Genomic DNA, 26,830 nt, shown 5'->3' with positions numbered 1-26,830 from the left:
GAAGTGTAACCAATGGGAAATTGTTACCAAAAACAGAGCCCTATATAAGCACCATACAAGTGAAACTCTATATAATAAACACCTGGTACACTCAATAAAATTGGCTTCTGATCCCAACTCAGATGCCCCCGACTCTCCATCATTGATAACCCCTGGTCTGGGTGATCCCTGTTGGGTGGGGGGAAGGTGTTGGAGAGATTTCTTTCCCTTCTCCTGCTGTGATTTGGATGGTAATAAATTCCCTCCCTGTGCCCGGGCTGGGACTGTTTTGCCAGCGCTGGTGCTCGGGGCGGGATCTCTCCCGATCCTTTTCCTACTCCCGCCTTCCCTCAGCCAATCAGAGACAGCGCGGCTGATGACTCACCAGTTGCTGGGCAGACCCGCAGCGACCAGCGGTCCCTGCCGGACCCCGCCCCGCCACGGCCCAAATCCTCCCGAATCCTCCCCAAATCCTCCCGAATCCTCCCAAATCCTCCCGAATCCTCCCCGAATCCTCCCAAATCCTCCCGAATCCTCCCCAATCCTCCCAAATCCTCCCCAATCCTCCCCAATCCTCCCCAAATCCTCCCAAATCCTCCCAAATCCTCCCCAAATCCTCCCCCAATCCTCCCAAATCCTCCCCAATCCTCCCCAAATCCTCCCAAATCCTCCCTGCCCCATCACAGGGGGTCCTGTGCAAGGCCACAGGGAGCAGCTGCGGCCGCCGCTGGCTCAGGAGCTCTGTGGGCAGGAAAGGGGGTGACACTGGGACTGGGGGTACTCGCAGGGCTTCCCTTAATGGTGCCTCCTTCGGTGTTGGGTCAAGCGAGAGCTTCTGGAGAATCTCTCCCCACACACAGGACACTCACCGGGCCTCTCCCCGGTGTGGATGTGCCTGTGGGTGACGAGGCTGGAGCTGTGCTTGAAGCCCTTCCAGCACTCAGAGCAGCAGAAGGGCCTCTCCTGTGTGTGAATCCACTTATGCACTGAAGCATGGACAGACAACTCCTCAACTAATTAAAGCTGGAAAGAAGGGTATTTTATTGCAGTGCTGGACACATGTGGAATCATTTCCAAGTACATGTGCAAGGAGTTGCAGACTCCTGCTTTCTATTTATACAGAAAAGGTTTTACATATCCAAGCTGTTTCTAAGGACACATAATACATAATCATTACCTGCCCGCTTCGTATTATAATCAGCTGAATATCCATTACGGCTGTGCAATCGTGTTTCCTTAACTGGGTCTTTGGGATTTTGAAATAAGGGAGTGGGTGTAAGGGAGGAAGAAAGCTGTCTTCCTCAAGGTAAACTCTTCACCCGTGGCCAGTTTGCAGGACTTTTTGATCTGCTGGTCATGATAGCCTCTCCTAACTGCTGATTATTCTTAAGGCAAGATATTTCTATGGTCTCTGCTCCTTCACAATTCCTACATCTATCCCTGTCACTCCTAGCTTTACTTTTCTAATATATTTGCTACTCTTTAACTAAGGCATGTGATTTTTGCTAGCTAACTTGGCTTCTTAACTAATTTTAAAATCTTAACTAAAATATATAATCTTCTACTATCTCAGTTATATTCCCAGCTGTCCCCTTGACTCATCCACAGTTTTCAATTATCCTAAATACTTTTCCAGCTGACCCCTTGGCTCATTATGACGAGATTGGAGCTTCTCAGAAACCACTTCCTACACTTGGGACACTCATAGGGCCTCTCCCTGGTGTGAATCTTGTGGTGCTGATGAACTTGGAGATCCACCCAAAGCCCTTCCCACACTCCCCACACTTGTAGGGCTGATTGATTCCCCATCTGGATCACCTGGTGCCAGATCAGGTCTGATCTCCGGAGCTCCAGCTGAAGCCCTTCCCACATTCCAAGCGCTTGTGGAGCTTCTGCCCACCATGAGTCATCTCCACCATCTCTGAGTGCCAAATGGATCTCTGGCTGCCTTCTAGGCACAGAGGGGCTCTTACCTCCTCACAACTCCCAGGGCTGGGTTTGCAGCCCCTCCTTGTGTGGGATCTCCAGGGCTTTTCCTCCCCATTGGGTTCCCATGCTGTGGAGCTGCTCAAAACAGCCTCAAAACAGAGGTTCTGAGCAGCAATTTGTCCTCCCAGGTTTCTGTCTGCAGCTCAGTGCCTGGGGTAAGGAAAGAAAAGAAGAGGAAGGAATGTGGAAGGAAGAAGGATAGAATGAGAAGAGGAAGGAGGGTGGACAAGGAGAGGATGGGATTTGCCTCCATGCCAGAGGGAAGGGGAAGGAGATCCCACCAATTCATCCCTGGCAGGACAGCGTTGGCAGCAGCGCTGTCCTGCAGCCAGGGGCAATGTTGGGCTGATAGGTGGAGCAGAGGAGAGGGGGAAAGGGGCAGTGACTTCCTCCTCACCTTCCTCAGTGTTCCATGCTATCTTCCTTTTCCTCACAGCCTCCACCAGCTCCACCTGCACAAAGGTTGGCATGGACAAATCCTGGCTTGGGGGAAAAACAAAGGGTGAGCACCTTGGTCCTGCTGCCCAAGTCCAGCTCGAGAAGTCACCACCCTGTTCACAGTTGGATGGGCCCAGATTCTGCTCATCTCCAGAGTCCCCCACTCCTCCAGGCTGCTGGGATTCCCCAGCTCCAGGATTGGCCATTGCTGCTCTCCCCACTCCGATGCCAATTGGAACCCCAAAACCAATGTCCCCCCCAAACTGTTACCACTGCCCCAGCCAGTACAGAGATCGCTACAGGAACCCTTCACAAGTCTCCAAAGGGGCATCTGCGTCTCACCTTTGGGGCAATGCAAGATCCAAATATCCCTTTGCCATCAAAAAAACCTCCCAGAAATCCCCCAATGGATTTGGGGTGAGCTCCCCCTCCCCACTTACCTGCAGGATCTGGGGGAGTCAATGCTGCCATGACCAGGGGAGCTGCAGACTCGGCAGAAGGGCAGGCAAACCATGTGGATCTGCTGCGGTTCCTCCTCTTCCTCCTCCTGTTCCTGTTCCTTCTTTTCCCTAACCTCCTCCTCATCTCTCTCTCCTCTTCCTATTGCTCCTCCTCCCTGACCACCCCAGATCCCCCTTTCCTACCCACCTCTCCCCCATGGCTGCAGCACCAGTGTTTGGATAGAGGGAACCTCCCATGAGCCCCCCAGGTATGGGCAGGGGGCTTGGGGACCCACCCAGTGCAGATCCATTCCCCCCTCCCAGAGCCTCATGGAAATCACTCCAGGGATCAAGTGATGGGGACACTAAGGGATCCCCATGGAACCACCCATTTTTGATCCCATCCCCACCCTTCCCTCCCCACTCCCATTGTTCCCCCAACCCAAAGACCCCTCCCAACTCACTCTGAGGGTCCCATTCCTCTCCTGGTCAGAATCCTCTTTTCCCCTGCTCTCCCACCCCTTCCCCATTGTGCCTCCAGCTCTACCTCTCACCCCTGGGCTTGGATTTGGGGATCCAGGCCCCTCCTGTTCAGTTTGAGGATCACATCCCCCCTTTCCCTCAATTCAGGCAGCTCCTGGCATCTTTTTCCTGGGAGGAATCCCTGAGTTTTGGGACTTTTAGGATGTAGCTTAGGAAGAGAACAGCTCTGTTGGGCTTTCCCCTCCCTGTTGTGACCCCTCAGCTGTCCCCGACACCCTGGGGGTGTTGGGATTTCCCTCCTAGGGACAAGGACGTTCATCCCCTTCCAGGAGCCCAGTGCCCAGCTGGGGCTCCAGGTCAGGGGTCCTTGAGCAGCTGCCCCAGAACCTCCACCAGGTTCTCCCAGCGCAGCCGGAGCCGCTCGGCCTGGGCTCCCCAAAGGCCTCAGCAAGGTCCAAGTCCTGCCCAGGAACCCTCAACTCCCTCAAACCCAGCATCCCCCACATCCCCTGCAAGTTCCTCCCATGGCACCGGCCATGGCCATGTCCCCACTTGTCACTGGCCATGTCCCACCATGTCCTCACCCATGGCTGTCTCCCCACCATGTTTCCATCCCTGTCACTGTCCCCCATGTCTCCATCCATGCCTGTGTCTCCCCATGTCCCTAGGGATGGCCCTGTCCCCCTCCATGTCCATGCGTGCCCATGTCACTCTCCATGTCTAATGCTTTTTCTCTTTTTGAGCCTGGTCTTATAAGCTCTCAGAGATAAGCATTATACCCTTGATAGCTCAGCTACCTCAGGTGGCATAAAACAAGCAGGATGGCTCATGTGACAGTGTTGGGAATAAAAAGTTTTAATAAAAGGCAAAAATAAAAAAGCTTTTTACAGAGAAAAGCCAAGTCAGGGCAAAAGGTTCTTGCTCTTACTAAAACACTTCACAAAAGCAATTAACTTCTTTTGTTCTCTTCTTTTCTAGGGAATTGCTTAGGTGGGACTTTTTTGCTCCTGTCCAATTAGCTACCCTTAAGTTTGAGGTGAAGTCCCAGAGGTCCTATGAGGTGTCTTTCAACCAAATTGAGGAGAGAAACACCTGGCCTTTTGTCCTTTTTAAGGGAACAAAAGGTAACTTGTCTACTCTGTCAACAGAGGGCACATTCTTACACTTGTCCCACCATGTCTGTGTCCTACCATGACCACATCCACTAACTTAGTTCAATGTCTATTTTTACTTCAATATTGGATATTTTAAAGGGATAAAGAGAAATGAAAACAAAATCAAGGCCAAAAGAAAAAGACTTCCATGTCCATGCCGGCTGAGGATCCACGTGCTTGGGTAGAGGGAAGAACCTTTTTGGTGGAGTTTCTACCCCACTGTCTCCAAAATCTTGGTCTTTTCCCCAGTTTTTCCACTATCTGGCTGCAGAAGACACCCTTGGGCAGTAGGAAATCAAAATCGTGGAATCCCTGAAGTTGGAAAAGACCTTGTCCTGGGTCAGAGCAAATTTGGGAGAGAACCTCCAAAGGGATTCCTCTGGAAAGCAGATTCAATTGGCTCCTCCCCCAGCCAGTTTGGGAAAAATATCTCCTTGGAGAACAGTGGAAAAAACTGTTTTTTAAAGAATAAAACCTAAACAATATTAAACAATAAAACCTCTTGCTGCTCTAAAAGAGAGACAAACTCAGGAAGTCCCTCCGTGGGTTGTAGCTCAGCTCCCTCAGTCTCTTATCAGTCCCTCCGGTGCTGGAAATGCCACAGTCCAGGCCTGGCCCGCTGGGCCACAGGTGTGAGCTGCCGGTGCTCTTCTGGGTGTTCAGGCCAGAGCAGGTTTAAACAGGTCCAAAGAAAAGGGAAAAGCAGCCACAGTCCAGGGAACTTCTCTGCCACAGCTAGCTAAAACTAGTTAACAGCAAAGGAGAGATCTGTACCTCTGTCTGTCCATCTGCAGACAACCTGGCCCAGGAGCAGGAATGTGGAGGAGTGAGTGCAGTTTCTGAAAACAAACTCTGCCCTTCTCTCCCTCCTTTGCTCTCGGAACAAGTCTTAAAGGTGCAAAAATTATAATTCACTATAAACAGAACAGACAACTGGAGATACAAACATCATATAGTCAACCTAGGACATACCTCCAAGACCATTCAGTATTCCTTGAGGCCACCAGAAGATAGGATTGAATGCAAAAGATTTTATGGAGTTGGAAGTCATTAAATGTGCTCTCCCCAAGGAATTCTCATTGTTGGTCTGTGCCCCAATGGATGTTCCTGCCACTGGGTTTATCTAGGTGCCCGCAGGGAACGAGGAAGATGTGGAGCCTCCCAGTCAAGAGTCTTCCCAACACAGATAACCAGGCCCATAGATCACCAAGACTGCCCAATGAAGGTCACTGAGGATCATCCAACGTGGATCCTCCCATAGGGAATGGAGCTGGGAGGAGCATAAGAAGCTCTTCCCACCCTTGGGGAACTCACAGGGCTTCCCCCCTTAGTGGCGCCTCCTTTGGTGTTTGATCAAGGCTGATCTCTGTGAGAAGCTCTTCCCACACTTCCCACACTCGTAGGGCCTCTCCCCAGTGTGGATGCGCCGGTGCACGGTGAGATTGGAGTTGTGCTTGAAGCCCTTCCCACAGTCGGGGCAGCGGAACGGCCTCTCCTCGGTGTGACTCCGCTGATGTACGAGGAGACTGGAGCTGATCTGAAACCTCTTCCCACACTGGGGACACTCGTAGGGCTTCTCCCCGCTGTGGATGTGCTGGTGCTTTCTCAGGTCTGAGTGCCACCCATAGCTCTTCCCACATTCCAAGCAGGTGTAGGGGCGTTCCCCAGTGTGGATCACCTGGTGCCGAATCAGGGCTGAGCTTTCTCTGAAACTCTTCCCACATTCCCCACACTTGTAGGGCTTTTCCCCAGTATGGATCTTTTTGTGTTCCGTAAGCTGGGAGTTGAGGCTGAAGCTCATCCCACACACCCCACACTCGTAGGGCTTTTCTCCAGTGTGGATCCTCTCGTGTCTCCTCAGGCCAGAGCTCTGCCTGAAGCTCTTCCCACATTCCCCACACTCATAGGGTTTTTCCCCAGTGTGGATCCTCTGGTGTTGCATCAGGTAGCCCTTCTGGCTGAAGCTCATCCCACATTTCCCACACTCAAAGGGCTTTTCCCCAGTGTGGATTACCGAGTGCTGCATCAGGCTGCTCCTCTGGCTGAAGCTCTTCCCACATTCCCCACACTCAAAGGGCTTTTCCCCAGTGTGCATCCTCTGGTGTTGGATCAGAATGGAGTTCTTGCTGAAGCTCCTCCCACACTCCCCACACTCAAAGGGCCTCTCCCCGGTGTGGAATCTCTGGTGAAGTCTCAGGCTGGAGCTCCAGCGGAAACGCTTCCCACATTCCTCCCACTCGTAGGGCCTCTCCCCAGTGTGGATCCTCTGGTGCTCGATCAGGTGGGAGCTCCGGCTGAAACCCTTCCCACATTCCAAGCACTTGTGGGGCTTCTCCCTGCCACGAGGTTTCTCCACCAGCTCTGAGCTCTGGCTGGATCTCTGCCCACCTTCCTGGCTCAGGGGGGCTCTTTCCTCCCTGCAGCTCCCTGGGCTGGGTTTGCTGCCACTCCTTGTGCGGGATCTCCAGGGCTTTTCCTCCTCCTCCATTTCCTCCATTTTCATTCCTCCCCGGGAATGAAAAATCCTGGTCTGGGGGAAAGAAAAAGAACAGAGCATCTTGGACTGGGAGTTCCTCCTGTCCCCACTTCATCTCACAAAGTCATTGGGCATCGTGTGTCTATAAGAACCTCCAAAACACCAAGGTTCAGCATAAAAATCCTCCAAACTTTTAAGACACAGATCAAAACCTCCCCAAACATCAAGATTCAGCAAAAAATTCCTCCAAAACATAAAGATTCAGCCCCTAAAAAAAAATAAAGCACCAACATTCAGCCCTGGGGCTGCAGCACAGAGGGGACACCCTGCTCCAGGGGGGAGGTCCCACAAACGGGGGACCCCATGGAAGGAACCACAGGAAAATGTCTTTACAAACAGATGCTCTGAAGCTGCTCAGAGATAGGGCCAGGCAACTTTTTTATGTAAGGAAGTGACAGGAGAAGACATCGGTTTCAGAAAATTTTATTAATTGATGACACAGACTGCTGCTCAGCCAAGGTCCTGCTCTATTCATGAACTTCCAGAAGAACAACAAAGACTTAACAGAGCCATTAATATCGTTTGCTATATGAAAGTGGGGTGCATATTAATGGTGTATGTAGTAGGTGGACTGGGATATCTGTAGCTCTCAAGTACTTCAGCCAATGAGGAAAGAGAGAGTGAGATGTGGCCAGGAGAATTAGGATGAAAAGGAGGGCTGTGTCCTTCAACAATTGGAGAGATCCCATGGGAAATGTCCCATGGCCTCTCCCAGTTTTAGAAATGAAATTAGTTTTACAGTACTCCTCTGTATTCTTTGTGGACAGAATCATCTGGTGATGTCAATTTTCCTGCAAACCCTGGGGTTCATCCCGAATTTCTTCCACCCTCCGGGGCGGCGGGCAGGGAGTGCAGCTGAAGGTGCCTCACCCACTTTGGGTGATCAGCTCCCTTGGCTGGCGGCAGCACCGGGGATTGATTGGGGACCCGGGAGTGACCAGGAGACAGACGAGTGACACATCAGGGGGTCTGTGAAGAGTCAGCAGGGAGAGAGCACTGAAAATCTCATCAGTGAGTGCCCTGGGATCCTCGGGGAGTGAACATGGCAGGGCACTCATGGAGGGGAGAAAAGGGAAAGCCAGGGAGGGGTCCTGGCCAAAGGGATGATTATCGCAAAATGTCTCTGAAGGGTCCCCTGGGAGAATGTTGAGGTAGTTTGCATATTTCCCCAGAGGTAATTAAGGACATGGACACTCAAGGGGGGCAATAAGGGAAGGGGAGAAGGGATTTGGACAACAGGTGATGGATGGGGTTGGTGTGCTGGGAAGGGATCGGGTGAAGAGGAGTGTGCAGGAATATGGTTCAGGCAAGAAGCAGCAGGAGGAATCTATGTGGTAAGAAAAAGGATGATGGAAAAGAGGAGAAAGAGAAAAATACAGAGGACTGAGATGTTTTTCAACAGGGTCTTATCCTCACATTTGCCAGCTGATCCAGATCCTTTCCATCCCCGGTTTCCAGGAGAGGAAAAGCAGGAGGTCAGGATGCCAGGGGTTTCTCTGCGGTGGCAGTGGCAGCACTGGGCGCAGAGGTGCGGCACCGGGAGCACGGGCTGGGGCCTGTGGGGAGCTGCGGGGCCGGGCCGGGGCTGTGGGGCAGCCGGGGCTCAGCGCCGGGCGCTGCCTGACCCCACCAGCCCCGGGCAGGGCCGGCAGTGGCCCCCGGCCCCCAGGAGGCTGCGGGACGCCCCGGCCGCTGCCCGGCCCCGGGGAGCTGCCGGCCCTGCCCGCCGGGGGGGCCGCCTTTGGACACTGCGGCAGGACAGGCACCGGCTCTGCCACACAGGCTGGGCAGGGACCCTGAGCATAAGGGGGAAAACAAAGGAACAGCTGGGAAATGCAGAGTGCACATGGAAGGATCAGGATTTGCTGTTCAGGATTTGCTTTGGGTCCCTGCAGAAAGGAAAGGTTTTGCAGAAAGCTCAGCAGCTCTCAGAGGATGAGCACCCACAGGCAGTGACCGGGGCTGCAGGAGTGGCACAAGAAGGCCCTGCAGCACTTGGGCACAAGGGCACAGCAGCTGAAGGCAAGAAGGGATGAGCAAAAGGCCAAGCTGAAGGCAAAGGCCACGGCAGAGTTCCCACAGCCCCTGAGGGATCAACCCCAGGGCCCAAGGGGGCCCCAGCACCCAGGGGATGACGGGGTCAGCCACAAGCACCTGGCAGAGGCATTGCCCTCCTGGCCAGGGCAGAGCCCACCCAAACAGCCCCTGGGAAGGAGTCAGGGCTCCAGCTGCAGCCCACAAGGACACTGCAAGCACAGACAGCAGCACCCTCAGCAGGAGCAAGTCCACCCCTGCATGGACATGGACTGGCAGGGCTCTCTGAGCTCTCATCCCACCGGGGACCCACCACACTGGAGCCCTGGAGAACATTCAGGCTGTATCTGCATCCAGAGGAGGCCTCTCCTGATGGACACAGGGGCCTCTCCATCCACTCGGAATCTTACACCTAAGGGGGGAAAATTGTAAAGGAATGTTTAATTATTAAGGGAATAAATGGGAAAGCTGAGCTGGTGTCATTTGTTCAATCACTATTAGGAGCTGAAGAGGATAGGTTTGAAATAAACTAATTTCTTTTTCTTCCTACTCTGATTGTTATTAACTAGGAAGGAATTTGATGGTGGTATTGTAATATTGTAAAAGGTGATACAGAGGCTATTGCTGCTGTACCTTTGTGTCAAATGTCTGGGAAGGCCAATGCTGAAAGGAACCAGAGGTGTGGGCAGCCCCATGGAAAGACGGAAAATTTGATGTGGAGCCTCTCCAAATTACTTGGAAGCAACCAGGACAAGTGGTGTCTAAAAGCAACACCCTGTTCCAGGGGAGGGAAGGAAGGACTCACAGCCAGGTATGGAGTCCCTGCTAAAGGCAGTGCTTTGAGAGCCAGGGATGTCTCCCTACAGCACTCCTATCCTGCACTCAAGGAATCAGATGGCTCCAATGAGGAGGACAAGAACAAGTGGTAGACAAAGCCCCTCTGAAATGGCTGAATTTTCTGGCTAAAAGTCATATCTTGAGTATTTGAAAAAAAATTGCAAATGGTGGAGAAAAAGGTTAAATATATGGGACATAATTTGACTGAAGGATTGACCCAGAGAGAGTCTAGGCAATTTCAGATGTAAAGAAGTAAACTAAAATAAGGAAAAGACCAAAACGAGCTGCAACAATTCTGAGAATTAAAACACAAATACACAATGTGGATTGAGGATTCTAAGTTCCAGCCAGAACATTGTAGGACTTTTTAACCCCAGACAGCCTCCATGCTGTGGTATGGACAGGAGAAAGTGAGCAAAACTTGAGAAAATGAACAACCAAAAATATTGATGCCTCAGCTGGGGCTCTTCCAGACTCAGAAAAGAAATTCGAATTGTAGGTGAATGTTCAACGGGGCCATGCCAAAGGAATCCTTGGGCCAAAATGTTTCACCCAGTGGCCACAGTGGCCTCATTGGCTGCAAAATTGTGCAGCCACAGCTTCAACGGGAACCAAGGCCCAAAACCTGATGACAACAGGATCTCCAACTGTTCCAGTCTGCCATCAAGGTCAAGCTTTGATAACCAAAAGAGCCTCACAGTGGATGAGCAGTGCTCGGTTATTACAGTGTGAAACTTGTTCAGTGGCACAGGAGGATCCAGAACTGAGCACAGGGGAAGGGTTTAACCCAGCCTCCTGTTTGAACAGCCCACAGAGGGGCTGGGAAGAAACCCAGCACTGCATTCAAGTGACACAGCTCCAGACCCAGCCTGGGGGAGATTCAGGAGACATTGCCTGGCCTGAGGCAGAAAATGTCTTTGTGGATGGCTCTTCAAGGGCAGCAGAAGGGAAAAGAGTTCCAAGACACGCTGTTATTGAGGAAAGGGAATCAGACAAAGCGCAGGTTACCCCCATGGTCAGCTCAACCAGCACAGCTGTGTGTGCTTGTAAGAGCCTGGCACTGAAATGCACTGAGCAGGAAGGCTTCAATATCTTCTGGTGACACCATCTCACCTAACAGGGGGGCAAAAGCAATTCTGACTGCTCAGCAACCACTGGATCACTTATTAAGATATTTCTAAAAGACATAATTCCAATAAAAGGGATTGTGGAAGCCATAGACTCAGAGAGCAGAACTAATTTTGGAGGAGAGATCCTCCAGGGGGTTATGGCAGCTTTAGGAATACAATGGGACCTCCAGAACCCCTGGCACCCCCACAGCTCAGGCTGGGTACAAAGAATAAATGGGGAAAGAAAGAAACACCTTTGGAAACTGGGATAGAGATCAAGATGCCATGGGTACGGCTTTTGCCATTGGCTTGGGTAAGAAGAGCCAGACCCAGGACAGATATTCGATTCTCTCCCTTCCAATTGATCTCGGAATTCCTTACCTGGTAATTCTGCACCTAGTGCAGGGTGGAGATAAGGGATGCACATGTAAAGCAGTCTGTGGCCAGAATCCTGTCTCTGGTGCAATCTCTCCCAGGAAGCTGGGCTGGCACAGAGCCTGCCTTGGCACTTTGCTGTTGCCAACATCCAAGCAGGACATGGGCTCTGCCTAAGGAGTGCAAAGCAGCACCACTGGTGGCCAAGTGGCGTGGCCCATGCCAAGGGGCCCCGAGGCCAGAAACAGCCGCCAGCACAGCTGAACACGGGGGGACCCCTCAGCCTGGGCTCCAGGTCTCTGCAGCCCCGGAGATTTGCACTTCCCGCCTGCAGCAGGAGGATGGGAGGCCCCCCTGAGCCTGCACTGAAGGCAGCGCAGCAGCAGCCAGGGCTCCACAGCGGGGCAAGGCCCTGGGCCTGCCCACACCTCCTCTGCTGAAATCCTCGGCCTGGCCACCCTCCCTGGGCAGCTCCAGCCACCGGGGCCAGCCCTTGCTGCCACTGCTGCAGCTTCAGTGCTCGCTGGGCCTGCACTGCCACAGCTGCTGGGGAGACACCGGGACAATTCCACTCTGGCTCTCACTCACACTCACACACTGCCCTGCCTGCCAGTGCATCCATGGAAAATAGACCAGCTCACAGACTTGAACATTGTTAACCTTTGATTTCTCTACTCAGGCTTGCTTTGCCTTGGCCTTAGGGAAAGAAATGTTAAAGGTTTTGTTAAGGGATGTTACACCACTCAGTGGAGATGAGTTTAACATCTCAACACACTGGGAATGGCCCAAAAGATACCCACAAAGATAACGACCAGCAGCAAAACATCAACCCCAGCAGCAAACAGCAACCAACACCTACCCCAGACACTGCCCCCAGCAGGGCTGCAGACACCTGGTCTGCAAAAGGCTGAGAAGGAAATCCAGCACTTCCCACCTCATTAAGAGCAGAAGCAAAGAAATCCGGGTCCAACAGGAAACCAAATAGTAAAAACTGCACAACTTGAAACTACAGAACATTAAACCAGTGGATTTAGAGTGGTTCAGACTATATCAAGTTTGGGAAAAATCAACTAAAACCCACGTGTCATTGAACAATTTTCTCTGCACACCCGAACTATGTGGGGATGGAATGATTTCTGTTGCACATCCTGGCCAGAATCAAGGAATGCCTTGACTTTAACACTAAACATATTGGTGGAGTTTTTCTTTTTCCTGCAGTTTCAGTGCAAAGTTTAGAGCCTTGGAGTATTTTTTGTATTACTCCTATTTCTATGTTGCCAGTTAGGTTTGGGTCAGGGATGTGAGAATGAGTTTTTACTTTGAAGAGAAGTAGAAACAACTGAATTGCCTTGGAATTTTTTTGTGTATGCTTGTGCATAGCTCTTAGAGATACCAAAATTTTGGTCCTGGCTTTTTAATATTCACCTTTAGGCTGCATTTTTGTGAAAAATGCATATTTATGATTGGCTTTTCGCAAATGTTACAATGAATATTATATGTGTAATGTTAGAAAGTTGTGCTGTATTAATTCCCTTACGTATTGTGTTAAGTGTAGTTTTAGGTTACAACATAATGTTAAAATAGAGACAATGTATGTGGGGGGAGTTTTCTTTTTAGGAATGAGATACTCACTTTGAAGAACACCTAAATCTTCCAAAGGAAAGGAATTTATGGCTTCTTATCAGAAGAAGCTAATTTCTTCAGGCCTTGCTCAGACTTGAAGACACCAGGGGATTAAAGGGAACAGTTGACATAGAACAGTTTCTTGTTTAGAATAGGATGTATGCATAACCATGAAGGATGTATGACTATGCAACAAGTGTCTTGGTTTAAGGGTGATTCCTTTGTTCACAAGTCAAGCTTTTCTTGACTTTAGTGTCCGAGAGCATCCGGACATCTGTAATTCTTTGCTTTTTATTGTCTTGTAATTGTCCTAAATCTAAACTTTATTACTCTAATTGTATTATTATTTTTATAACCATTTTATTACTATTAAAATTTTAAAATTTTAATAACCAAGTGATTGGCGTTTTTCACAATTTTGGTAGCAGAGGATGGTTGCTAACACCTCTCTGCCGGTGCCTTAGGAGACTCAGTGAAGAGACGCATCCTGCCCTGGTTGGGCAGCTTCGCTCTGTTCCCCTGGTGTGTGACTGACAGACAGACACAGGTTTTGATCCAGGGACAAAAGGAGACAATAAAACAAAGAAAAGGGAAAGGATTCCCTAAAACCGCGGTAATTAGCCCCTAAGATTAATGTGTACATGAAGAACAAAGACCTAAGGAAAGAGGATAGGTGAGTATTTGTTGGGATGGGGTGGATAAGGGGGGAATGAATGCGTGTGAATGAGAGGTGAGCTGGTTATCCCAGACTTGCCAAATGAGAGCGGAGTCTCCCATGCTGCCTTTCCGTCTCTTTCACGAGAAAAGCGGCCAGTAAAGAGACGAGGCATGTGAAAACAAGAGTGAGAGAAACCCCCCTGGGGAAACTGGGACTGGGTCTCCGGGAAGAAGTGGGACACCTTGGTGGGGGGGATAGAAAATTAAAAAAAAATAAAAGGGTAAAAAAGAGAGGGTCTTCCTTGGAGGGTCATTAATTTGCTCAGTTTAGGGATTAATATCCTGAGAGCACTCAGGGTTGCCGGATCGAAGGATATCCAAGAGAATCTGGGGTTGTGGCTGGATTGAGGGATATCCAAGAACACAGGAACTGGCCGGTAACACCTAAAAGTGTAATAGGTGTGTTAAAATACTGCAGAATCACCGGACATCCAGGATTAATAGACATCCAGGATGAAACCTGCTGGGTTGATGGATAAGGGTTACAGTCCAAGAGCACTCAGAATAAACGTAGATATGCAATATAAATTGTTTGAAAGTAAAAGGTACCTTGTTGTTGAATGTGAGAGTGAGTGAAAAATAAGAGTGAGCGTGAGCAAATGAAAAGCATATATAACACTATTGTGAAGTCAAGAAGTATGAATGAACAGGCTTGAGGGTGTCAATGTGTGTGAGAGTGAGAGATAAAGGTGAGTAAATGTAGATGAATGGAAGTATATGTAATGTAGATTGCTTATTTTGAGCTTTATTTTATTTCCTTGAAGGAAGGTGGATGATTTTGGATTATATTGTGTTAAATGATATTGTGAGAAAAAGGACTTTTTGTGTAGTTGAATGAAGGTGGTAATTCAGGTTGTTAAAGAAAGTGGGAAACAAAGGCATGGAATGACTAGGTAAGATTTTGGAAAATGGGACTAAAAACGTGTAAAAAAGAAGACAAAGGGAAAGCAAAGGGAGGGGAACAAGAGGGGAAAAGAGGAAAAGGAGTGGGATCCTTCACAGGTTTTGCCCCCTCCGCCCCTGTTCACGCCCGCTTCGGCCCCGCCTGCCCCGGTGCCGGCGCCTGTCCCGGCTCCCGGCTCGCCGCCCGCTCCTGCCCCGCTCCCGTCCCAGGCGCGGGTTCGCTGCTCTCAGCAGCTGCTCCTGCCCCGGTTCCCGTCCCGGCTGTGAGCCCACCGCCCACAGCGGCCGCTCTGCCGGTCCCGCCCCGCCGCAGCGCTCCCGGTCCCGCCCCGCCGCCCGCAGCCTCTGTGCCCGGCCCCGTCCCGCTGCTCGCGGCTGCCCGGCCGGCCCCGGCCCCGGCCCGCCCGGCTGCTCCGCCCGCCGGGCTCCCGGCGCTCCCGCCCGGACCATCCCGGGGCTCCTCCCGCGGCTGATTTCTCTGCCCCAGCCCCGGCGACTCTGCCCGTCCCGGCTGCGCTGGGCACCGCCGCTGCTGCTTTGCCTCTGCCGGGAGCACCGGCCCAGCCGCCCTTAACCGCGGGCGGGCCGATCCCGCTCCCGGCTGGTGCCCCCGGCACTGCCCCTCCTGCGGCGGCTCCGGCAGCACACCCTGCCCGGGCTCCGCCTTCGGAGGACCAGGGCTGGGCGCTCGGCCCTGCCCTCAGCCCCTTCCTGCCCGGAGCTCCGCTCCCCGGGAACCGCAGCCCCAGCTCCGAGAAACTCTTTCTGTCTGGAGGACGCCCCTTACAGGAACACAGGGAGTTCAGTTAGGAGGCAACATTCTCCGGACTCTTCCTCACAGCACGGGAGAAAGGCTATAGAAAGAGACTGGGCTAAAGGAATGGATCTATTTCCACTAAGAGAGGTCCCGATGGGAGGGCGTGGAGCCGGCTTTGTGAATGCTCCTTTGACTTCTTCTGGGGTCAGGAATTTTAAAAAGGAAATCAAAGGGATTTTGGAGGATCTCATAAGCACTGCTGAACAATTAGACCAATTTTTAGGTTCAAACATTTATATTTGGGAAGAAATGTGGTCGATAATAAAGATACTATTTTCTTAAGAAGAAAGGCAAATGATCAGAATTGCAGGCATAAAAGTCTGGACTAAAGAAAATCCACAGGGCCCCCCGAGGAGGGCAAATGCCAACCGCGCCTCCTGAGTGGGGTCAAAATGATGAGGAGGGGAGAAAACATATGAATGAGTATCAAATTTGATTGTCGGGAGAATAGGGGGGCAGCATCTCGAGGGCAAAGTGCTGAGGGGACTTTTGGGGCACAGCAGGGGAGGGGGGAGGCTCCGGCTGAGTGGTTGGACAGACTTGGGAGAAATAGGAGGCAGTGTTCCAGAGTGGATCCTGAGACTGATGTGAAAAAAGCTTTGTTAAGGATTAACTTTGTGCTTGGCCAGATAATGGAAAAAATTGAAGATCGGCATGACAGATTATTAGATGATTCATTAAAGGAGGCTCAGAAAGTCTGTGGCCAAAGCCAAACTAAAAGCAAAGATTGTGGCAGTCACCATGCGAAGAAACAATTGCAAGAAAGCAATAAAAAACCCACAGCCCTATTCCTAGATATGATAGTGGTAGAGACAGGGGAACAGGAAAGAATAAAATCCCAATGCAAAGTTTCAGAAATATTGTAAGAATGTCTACTTTTACTGTAAGGGCAAAGGTCATTATAAGAGAGATTGTCCTAAGAGGGTAACAGATCTGAGAATTTGTAAAGAGATGGGCACCGAAGAAGAATAAGGATGTCAGAGGCTCTATTTTTTCAGGGGACAGATACCATGTAAAGCCTATGATAGCTTTAAAAGTCGTTCCCCAAGAAGAAAAACTGGAGTTTGTGGTGGACACAAGGGCAGAAATAACTTTTCTGTTAAATATTCCATAAGATTATAGTGTAAGCATAGATACTGTAAAAGTAACAGGAGCAAAAGGAGAGAGTTCCACAGTACCTGTTATTAAAAATGTGGTAATAGAGGGAGAAACTAGATTTTGGATGAGGGATGTTTTCTTGGTCCCAGGGGCAGGTAGCAATTTATTGGGACGAGATTTACAAGTGAAATTAGGAATAGGGGTTGTTCCAGAAGATGGGAAGATGACAGCTAGACTTTTAAAACTAGGCCAGGAGGATGGAAGAAGAATTAACAAGGAAGTTTGGGCTGGGGAGGGAAATAGGGGAAGATTAAATATTGACCCCATAAAGATTACAACTGAGGAAAAAAAATTGTCCCATATGTGTACGGCAGTATCCTATATCTTTAGAAGGACAGGAATGTTTAAAGCCAGTAATAGAAGGACTAATAAAGGATGGACATTAGAACCTTGTATGTCTCCCCATAATACCCCAATACTCCCAGTAAAGAAGCCTGATGGGAGCTATAGACTGGTACAAGCCTTAAGGGAGGTTAACAAAGGAACTCAGACCCGCTATCCAGTGGTACCAAATCCTTATACTCTTTTCAGTAAAGTTCCTCCCCAGCATCAGTGGTTTAGTGTAGTGGACCTTAAAGATCCCTTTTGGGCTTGCCCATTAGCCGAGGAGAGCAAGTTATCTTTGCTTTTGAATGGAAGGACCCACTAACTGGAGAAAACAGCAATTAAGATGGACAAAACTACCACAGGGGCTTACAGAATCCCCAAACTTATTTGGACAAGCTTTAGAAACAATACTACAAACTTTCCCCACTCCCCCTGAAATACAAATTATCCAATAAGTGGATAATCTTTTACTTTCTGGGGAAGCTGAATCTGGAGAGGCTACTATAAAGCTTTTGAATTTTCTTGGGGAAAAAAGATTAAGGGTATCAAAAGGGAAGCTGCAATTTATAGAATCAGAGGTAAAATATCTTGGACACTTGCTTAGTAAGGGTAGTTGGAAGCTCAACCCAGACTGAAACACAGGGATTCTATCCCTTCCCCCTCCCTCTTCAAAGGGGGAAATCAGAAAGATACTCAGATTATTGGGATATTATAGATTGTGGATTGAAGGATATACACAGGCAGTAAAATTTTTGAATAAAAAAAACTGACAGAGGGAGATGATATAAAATGGATCAAAAAGGGTAATGAAAAACTAAGAAAAAAGAAGTTAAAACTAGCCCCAATATCAACTTTAAGCTTACCTTCACTAGCAACACCCTTTCATTTGTATGTAAATGAAAAAAAGGGGGTAGCTCATAGGGTTTTGTTTCAAGAGTGGGGAGGAGTAAAGAGACCCGTGGCTTATTTATCAAAGATGTGGGATCCAGTAAATCAAGGCTGACCAGTGTGTATTCAAGCTACAGCAGCTACTGCAATCCTAGTAGAGGAAAGTCATAAACTGACTTCTAGAGGTAAATTAATTGTAATTGTGTGCACACCTCATGCAGTACTAAATTTCTTCCAATTTGCTTTGTGATTTTTATCTTGAAATACATAACTTACTGTACTCTAGGATTGAAAAACTAGTTTACAGCTGTGACATAGCAAAACCTGCTATTAATTTGAGTCAATGCAGGCTGTTCAATCAAGTGTTCTCAGTGTGTAAAGTTAAACTAAAGGTAACACCAGCTGCTTGGTAGGTCAATGAGAAACAATTTTCCTTCCAACCAATCCTTTTTCATGTACCCAAATGTGTTTTGCTTTCTTCGTTTTTTTGTTTTGTTTGTTTGCTGTTTTTTCTGGAAGTGCTAACTACTTGCAGTGTATCTAGAAGAGCAAATAAAATTGTGCATACAAAACACTTGTAAAAAAATAGGGCTCATTTTTTCCCACAATGGGAGGTGGCTACATATAGAAAAGGGAAACTACAAAGCTAGATGAAGAAAAAGTTTCAGTATCTTCTAATGTAAACAATTTGTTACTTCCAGCATCACAGTGGGTGTGTGACACACACATATGAAAAAGATGGTGAGGGAGATCTCTGTTTACTACAGTTTCCTATTTCTTGAATGAGTTAGAGAGCTATGAAGCAATTGTGATTCCTTGTGTGGACTACCCAGGTCTGCAGGGAGGGCTTGGCCATGGTTCCCTCTGTGCTGCAGGCAGCCCTGCAGCGTGGCAGCAGTGGCTTGCCTCTGGTGAGTTTGCAGGCAGGGTGCTCCAGCACTGCAGTGCTCAGGGGCAGTTTCCTATTTTGACACCAAAGCTTAAATTCAAGAGTGCCTCTTCCCATCCAGTTATTGTTTGTACTGTAAGAACCTCTTCAGAGAGTGTCTCCTGGCAGTCAAAAAGAGAGTATTGCAGAGATAAATTCCTTACTTGCTGTCTCCCCCACTGTATCCACATTTTGTCTATTCCCTCTTCAAATTATAGATTTGTAAAACTCATGCTCTGTGTCCTCAGATGCCCTTCCCAAATCAAACCTTGGCTTCTTTGCAAATTATATTGCACTAACAAGGATTGCCTTAAATTTTTTATTGCAGGCAAGATCACTTCAGAAGTAAGTTTTTGTTTACCTTGTTCCTACAACCCTTTCAAGCTTGTGAATGGAAAATTGTGACAGCAAAATAAGTCTTTAGTTTTAGCACTGTCAGCTGTGGGTAGCTGGTAGCCCTTGGTGGAGGGTGCCGTGAATTAAAGGCCTGCAGAACACACATAACAAAAGTAATTAAATTTGTAAGGAAGTTGAAAAAGGAGGGAGAGGTGATTGGCAGACTCACCTCTCCAGGATGTAGGACTAATGTTAGAAAGTGGACTGATATTGGAATGTGGATGTTGAAATGTGAAGAGAGAAAAAGAGAGCGAAAGAGAGAGAAAGGGAGAAGAGAGAAGAAGAGAGAAGAAGAAAGAGAGAAGAAGAGAGAAAAAGAGAGAAAAAGAGAGAAGAGAGAAAAAGAGAGAAGAAGAAAGAAAAAGAGAGAAAAAGAGAGAAGAGAGAAAAAGAGAGAAAAAGAGAAGAGAGAAAAAGAGAGAAAAAGAGAAAAAGAGAGAAAAAGAGAGAGAAAGGGAAACAGAGAGAAAGAGAAAGAGGGAGAGCGAAATACGCCCCAAAGTCCCCATACCGTCGCTATCTGTAAGTTCTCCCCCATTCCTGCTAGACAGAGTGACAACAAGGGGAGGGGAGTGAGGAAGTACAGTCAAAGGCAAAGCCGTGAAAAAGAGGGAGAGCGGGACCACCAATAGAGATAAGATCAAAGCAGAGATAGCTGACTCTCACAATGTGCTTTATTTTTTTAAACAAGACCTCTTTTTTTTCCTTCTGATTTTTGTTGTTAAGGAAAGGAGGCTTTTGTTCTGAAGAATGGGTCTGTAAGACTAAAACAGTTGGATGTTGCCTAAAAAGCAAAAAACCAAGAGATGTGATACATCTTGTGTTAAATTTGGGCTAGTCTTTTTTTTATTTAACTAATTATAGCTCACAAGAAGAAGAATTGGCCTCTGCAGCAATTAGCACAGATGGATACAAGAAGAAGAAGCAGCTACAGAAAAAGTTTTTAGTTAAACCCAGAAAGTTTTGAAGAAAACTAATGGTGAAAGTTAATGCAGTATTGTTTTTCTTTTCTTTTAACACTGTGTTATTAAGAAGTCCTTTCCAGGTACTACTAAAGCAGCAAACCCAACCATGGAAAAGAGGGTGAATTCATGCCAGCAAAATAAAAGAATTTGTGAAGAAACGTGAGGAATGGACTATCACATCTAAACCAGGTGATACCAAATTAACTTTCACCCAGGACTGGGTGGTAATGGTTTAGGAAGACCCAAATGATCCAAGGCAGGTACAAAGAATAACACCTAACTGAGAAATAAGGCAAAGCTTGCATCACTGGTTCTAAGCCCTGCCTGAATAAGCCCTGAGACGCCTCCGACACCTCCTTGGCAGAGGAACACTGCCACTTCAAACAGGAGGATCGGGAGTGTTTGAGTCAAGAGTTCTGACAGTCTGGCCTTAGCCTGTGACTTGTACAGGCAAGAAGGGAAATTGCCATTAATACTATGCTGTATACTTTATTTGATTCATCCCCATATTGGACATGGCAGCTGGGTTATAAGTGAATGTTTAAATTATGAGAATAATTGGCATTGTAGCTCACAAAATCTATGTTCTTGTGGCAAGAAGTATTGAGTACTGAATCAATCCCCTATACAGAAAGACCTCAAAAACTGAAGTAATAAATTGCTTTTGTAGATGGGGATTATCAATGCCTGTGGACTGAGAGATACCTGAGGAATGGTGGAAAACCACAGTTAAAAGGTGTCAAAAACAATTTGCCTGGAAATGAGTAAAAAAGGAGTGACAAGGGAAACAGGGCAAGCCTGGATTGAGCACTGTACTCAGCAGCGAGAAGATCACACGTACCTGCTGTGGGCAGCAGCCCCACAGGCAGGGGAGGTGGGGGTATAAGCCAAGCCAGACCTCTGTCATTCCTGTTTCTGTCTCTCATTTGTTGTCTTTTCCCTTCTGAGACAGCAGCAAGATCGTGTCACAAATGCTACAGAAAGTGTTACATGGAAAGAAACCAAAGTTCCTTTTTGTTACACACACCCATGTCAACAGCCACTGTTATAACCCATCCAAATTAAGTACCTTCAGGAAAAAGGGGGAAAATTATCACATTACAAAGAACTTAGGAAAAAGTAGTAATACTTGGGGCATGGAATGTCCAAAAGGAGAGATGGATTTGTTTTACATTTGATCTTAGAAATATAGTCCAATATAGTCCAAGATTCAGTAAAGAGATAAGTAGTAAAAAAAAAGGTAAAACAAGCACAGCAGTCTAGCTCTGTGTTAACCCCAAATTATATCCTGAGTCATATTAAATGACTCCAAGCAGTTATAGAGAAGATAATAAACAAAGCTGCTCAGGCATTGGAATTAATATTGAGTCTGCAAAGCCAAACATCACCTGCAGTGCATTAAAATAGGTTGGCTTTACACTAGTTATTGGCTAAAGAATGGGGTGTACAGATTGTTGAAAATAGATGGCAATGAGGATGTCATCCTGGAAAAAACAAAGGATATCAGAAAAAAACTATGACCCAGGTATCAGTCCAAAAATGGGAAAATAATGTTAAAAACTAGCAGGTGGGGTAATGTATTGAGAATGGGATGCTGGAAGAAATTAGGATTCTTCCTTTTATGTGTTACAAGTGTTTTGTTATTTCTTCTTTGTTTAATCCCATGTTTTATTTGATTACTAACAGAGTCCAAAGAATGCAAGAGGACAGGAAATATTCTTTATAAATCATTTGGCTTGAGCAGTAAGAGGTGAGATTGTGAAAAATGCATATTTATGATTGGCTTTTCGCAAATGTTACAATGAATATTATATGTGCAATGTTAGAAAGTTATGCTGTATTAATTCCCTTACATATTGTGTTAAGTGTAGTTTTAGGTTACAACATTATGTTAAAATAGAGATTATGTATGTGGGGGGAGTTTTCTTTTTAGGAATGAGATGCTCCCTTCGAAGAACACCTAAATCTTCCAAAGGAGAGGAATTTATGGCTTCTTATCAGGAGAAGCTAATTTCTTCAGGCCTTGCTCAGACTTGAAGACGCCAGGGGATTAAAGGGAACAGTTGACATACAAAAGTTTCTTGTTTAGAATAGGATGTATGCATAACCATGAAGGATGTATGAATATGCAACAAGTGTCTTGGTTTAAGGGTGATTCCTTTGTTCACAAGTCAAGCTTTTCTTGACTTAGTGTCCGAGAGCATCTGGACATCCGTAATTCTTTGCTCTTTTGGTCTTGTAATTGTCCTAACTCTAATAGTATTATTATTTTTATAACCATTTTATTATTATTAAACTTTTAAAATTTTAAAAACCAAGTGATTAGAGTTTTTCAAAATTTTCAAAACTAGATGAGATTTAAAGGTGACCCTTTAACTCATGAACAATAAATAGATGATTTGAAGGAAAAAAAAAGCATCAGATTGTGGGGGGGGGCACAACTGAGGCTGCTGAAGGCTGCTGTGGAAGAGAAGCTGCATTCCAGGCACCCAGGAGGAGCTTCAGAAATGCAAATTAACACTGCTGGGGCAAACTGGGGACAATGTACCTGGCTCTTCTTGCCTGGGGCAGGAATTGGCTGATTCCCTCTGCCCCTCACCCCAAGCTCTGCCTGCTTGCACAGATGGAATCTGCACAGCTGAAGGCAGAGCCCATGCTGAGGATCTCTGACTCTGCAACAGAAATGGCTGAAGCTGCAAAGGGAAACAGCAAATGGAGAATGTTGGGAAAACTTCACTAAAATAAGGGGGGGATCATCCCTCTGCCCACTCCAACATCTGCTGTCACTGTCTGTGCTGTACAGGGTGTATCAGAGCACTGGGGGTTTTGCTAGAACAAGTTCAGGGAAATCAGTTGGAATTCAAGTATATGATGAAGGATTAAGAAAAAAATGGTAAATTGATGCAACTTCAGCTGCAGGGAGCACCCAAAAATGGGGAAAAAGATAAAGGGCCAACAGAACAAATCCTACAACACCATGGACCAGCCCCTGGGAACCAAAAAAATTTTGTGAAAAATGCATGTTATCTGGCTCCACGCAGATAGTTACTATATGTATTATGTTACATTGATAAGTTGTGCTGTATTAACATTTTAATAGTATGGTAAATGTATCTTTGAAGATAAAATGAAGCTTTAGTAGTTAAAAGAGAAAATATGCATTGTGGGGGGGGGGGGCATTAAGGAATGAGAACACCTAAATTTGCTCAAGGAACACCTAAATTCTCCAGACAAGAGCAATTTATTGTTTTCTTACTAGAAGAAGCTAATTTCTTCAGGCCTTGCTCAGACTGAAGCACGCCGTGGGGATTAAAAAAACAGCTGACATACAACAACAGACAGAGTTTCTTGTTTTAAATAAAATGTATGCATAACCATGAAGGATATATGAATATGCAACAGTGTATTTTTTTAGGGGTGATTCCTTTATTCACAAGGTATGCTTGTTGTGGCTTAAGTGCCCAAGAGAGCATCCTGACATCTGTAAGTCTTTGTTTTTATTGTCTTGTAATCATCCTAACTCTAAATTTTAATTAGTCTAATTGTATTCCTACTTTTAGAACCATTTCACTATTATTAAACTTCTAACATTTAAAAACCAAGTGATTGGCATTTCTCACAAATTCTTACCAGGAGACTGAGAACCCATTTATCATTTCAATGGCATCATTACATTACAAGCTGTCCTCGAAAGAAGAACCAACCAGACAGCTCCAGCTCCTGACTTTCCTGCCGACCAAGCCACTGAAATGATGAACACAACATTTCACCAGGGGATGGGATCAGATTATCTGTTAGCAGAAAAAGCAGGAGTTTGTGGAAAACTAAATGACTCAAACTGCTGCTGGTAAAGAGATGACAAGGGAAAAGTGGTGAAAAGGATAACAAAGGAAATAGGAGAGCAGTTTATGTATTGGTCAAACACAGAAAGGATGGGAATGGGACACGGTTTCCTGGCTCCCCAGCACACCAGTGGTTAAACGAATGCTGCTTCTCCTCTTCTGTGCTGCAGCAACTCTCATCTTTTTACCATGCTCCACACCTTGGCAGTGCAGCTCATCCAGCAGCTGAGCCAGGGCATGCAGGTGGCAGCCAGGCCTCCTGATCCACAAACGGCTACAAAAGGACAGGGAATGAGGGCACCGAGAATAATCCCAAAACCAAAGAGGACCCGGGAAGGACAAAACAGAGTCAAGGAGTGAATCTGCCTGGAGATCGGGGCAGGGAGTTGTAGAGAAGGAAGTAACGGAGAAACCATCAGTTCCAATAAATGGTACAAATTGACCCAGACAGCTGCTCAAAGTCCCGCTACATTCCCGAAATTCGCCGAGAAGAACAAAGACTTAACAGAGCCATGAATACCGGCTGTTATACAAAAGGAGGGTGCACATTAACGAGGACAGGTAGCAGTCACATCGGGAAGTCGGAACCTTCCAAGGAACTCAGCCGGTGGGCAAAGGCAGAGGGAGATGCGGCCGGGAAGATGAGGATAAAAAGGAGGCTGCGGACTACAGCCACGGCAGAGAGCGCACGGCAAATGCCCCACGGCCTCTGCCCCTGCTCGGCAATAAAGTCACTTTGACAGGACTCCTCGCTCTCCCCCGGGCACACGAACCTCCGGCGACGGGAATTTCCCCGCCCGCTCCCGGCCGCGGGGCAGCCCCTCTGTCCTACCCACAGCAGCCGGGCCGAGCCAGCGCTGCTCCGGCAGCGGCTCCTGCCCGGCCCCGGCGGGAAGGAGACCGCGGGCAGCCGCTCCCGCAGCGCCCTCAGCCCGGGGCCGGCACGGGCCGGACACGGCACCGGCGAGCCGCCGGAGCCCCCTGCCGCCCCCTCCGCCCGCAGCCAGCCCCGAGCCCCCGCAGAGCCCAGCGCGGCTCCCACCTGCGCCGGGGCCGCCTCCGAGCTCCGCCGCCGCCGCCTCACCGCGCTCCGGCCGCTGCCGCCGCTGCCGGGCCCGCACAGCCGCTCGGCCAATGGCGGCGCTGCGCGGCCACGGCCGCCCTCAGCCCGCCGCCGGGGCCGCGCCGCGCCCCGCTCCCACCAATCAGCGCGCCGCGACCGCGACTGACGGCACCGGCGGCCAATGGCAGCGAGCTCGGGGCGGGCTCTGCGCACGGCCCCGCCTCGCCCCGCGCTCTCGGCGCCCCCGGGCTGCGTGAGGGGAAAGCCGGAGATGAGGAACAGCCCCGGCACGGGCCCGGGCCGAGCCGGGATTGAGCTGCCCACACAAACAAACTTCTCCGCGCCTCCCGCCACGGCTTTCCCGGCTCTGCGCCTCCCGTGCCTCCGCCTCTGCGGGAAGCCCAGGAGCCTCACTTCTCCTGCCCCTCGTTAGCGCATCAGTGCTTCGCTTTGATTTCCCCCGAAAAGGGAAACCTGCCCGAAGCCCTGTGGGTGGGTGGGGCAGGGGAGAGATTTCTGGCGGAAAACTCCAAAGACTCGGAGCAGGAGAAGGAGAAGCCAGTGCAGACCCTTAAATGCAGCTTTCCCCACGCCTCCCTGCTCCCAGCTGCACCTCCTCCCCCGGCAGGGCAGGAGACAGGGAATGGGGCCATGCTCAGCTCATCCCCCGGGGCTTCTCCCTCTGCTCAGGGACAGGAGTCGTTCCCTGCTGCACCCTGCGCTCTCTCCCGGCCGAGACTTCTCCAGGAACTTCTCGGAGCGGAGTCCATCCCCTGGGCACAGCCCCCTCCGAGTGCTGCAGCGTGGGTCACTGTGCCACGGGCTCAGTCCTGCCAGGACAGGCTGCTCCAGCGGGGCCCCTCTGCCCGCGGGCTCACAGCCTCCTCTCAGGCATCGCCGAGCTCCAGCCCGGCTCCTCCAGGGGCTGCAGGGGATCTCTGCATCCCATGGACCTGCAGGGGATCTCTGCATCCCCATGGACCTGCAGGGGATCCCTGCATCCCCATGGACCTGCAGGGGGATCTCTGCATCCCCATGGATCTGCAGGGGATCTCTGCAACCCCATGGACCTGCAGGGGGATCTCTGCATCCCCATTGTAATATACGTTATGGAACAATTTGTACTTATGAAAAAAATACATCAAGTCAGTTGTGCTTGTAGAAAAAGATTCTTAAAGTTTTATATGACCAGTGGCTGCAGCCGGGGCTGGAGAAACCACAGATGGCAGAGAAAGGAAGACCTAATTTCCAAATGAAAAAAGGTAGCTCAATGCAGAGATGGGCTCTTTCCGGGGACAATCCAAGAGACACCCAACGTTTAACCCCTGGTCTGCCGGGGAGCCAGGAAACCGAGCACACGGGCATCCCGCCCTTGCAGCTGCTGAGGAGGCTGCTGGGCTGTGCTTCAGCAGAGGAGATGGAATGTGGCTTACCACTCTGCCCTTCTCTAAAAACGGAAAATGGGTCAGGAGGTTTGGGCTCTGAGCACACAGCAGCCTGGCCCAGGCACAGGCCGTGGTGGGACAGGGGCACAGGAGCCTTCTGTGACTGACCATGGCTCTCTGGTTTCTCTCTGCAGGCTGCCAGCTCCTCATGCCATGGAAACGGCCCCACTCGGCCTGCCAGTCTGGGAGGGCTGGAGGGCTGTGGGTACTCATTTGCTGTCAAAAATAAATTGTGTTTTTTTGTCATTGTCATTGTCATCATCAGAACATTTCTTTCATCCTTTTCCAAGTTTTTGGCCCCTCCAGGGTAATATTCTTGTGTCCTTCCTCAGACAGTTGATGGCATTTGGCAGGGGGGGTTTAGCAATGTGAAAAGTTCAACAA

At 48.8% G+C, this 26,830-nt stretch overlaps 1 protein-coding gene across 1 annotated transcript; it reads right to left on the bottom strand.

The window, feature by feature from the left end:
* Nucleotides 1-4,168: 4,168 nt before the first annotated feature.
* Nucleotides 4,169-25,071, bottom strand: LOC146767105 (uncharacterized). Its single transcript, XM_085581109.1, has 2 exons — nt 24,981-25,071; nt 4,169-7,013 (listed from the first exon to the last, which is right to left on the bottom strand). The coding sequence occupies exon 2, from the start codon at nt 6,984-6,986 to the stop codon at nt 5,811-5,813; it is 1,176 nt and encodes a 391-aa protein (XP_085437235.1). The 5' UTR covers nt 6,987-7,013; nt 24,981-25,071; the 3' UTR covers nt 4,169-5,810.
* Between the last annotated feature and the right edge of the window lie 1,759 nt (nt 25,072-26,830).

Source organism: Lonchura striata, chromosome 5 (genome assembly GCF_050655825.1).
Source record: "Lonchura striata isolate lonStrDom1 chromosome 5, ASM5065582v1, whole genome shotgun sequence".
Lineage (NCBI taxonomy): Eukaryota > Metazoa > Chordata > Aves > Passeriformes > Estrildidae > Lonchura > Lonchura striata.
Note: the sequence above shows the minus strand (reverse complement) of the source record. Positions and strands in the feature narration are given on the sequence as shown.

Coding starts and splice junctions, on each gene's coding strand:
- LOC146767105 (XM_085581109.1), bottom strand. CDS start 6,986: ATGAAAATGGAGGAAATGGAGGAGGAGGAAAAGCCCTGGAGATCCCGC.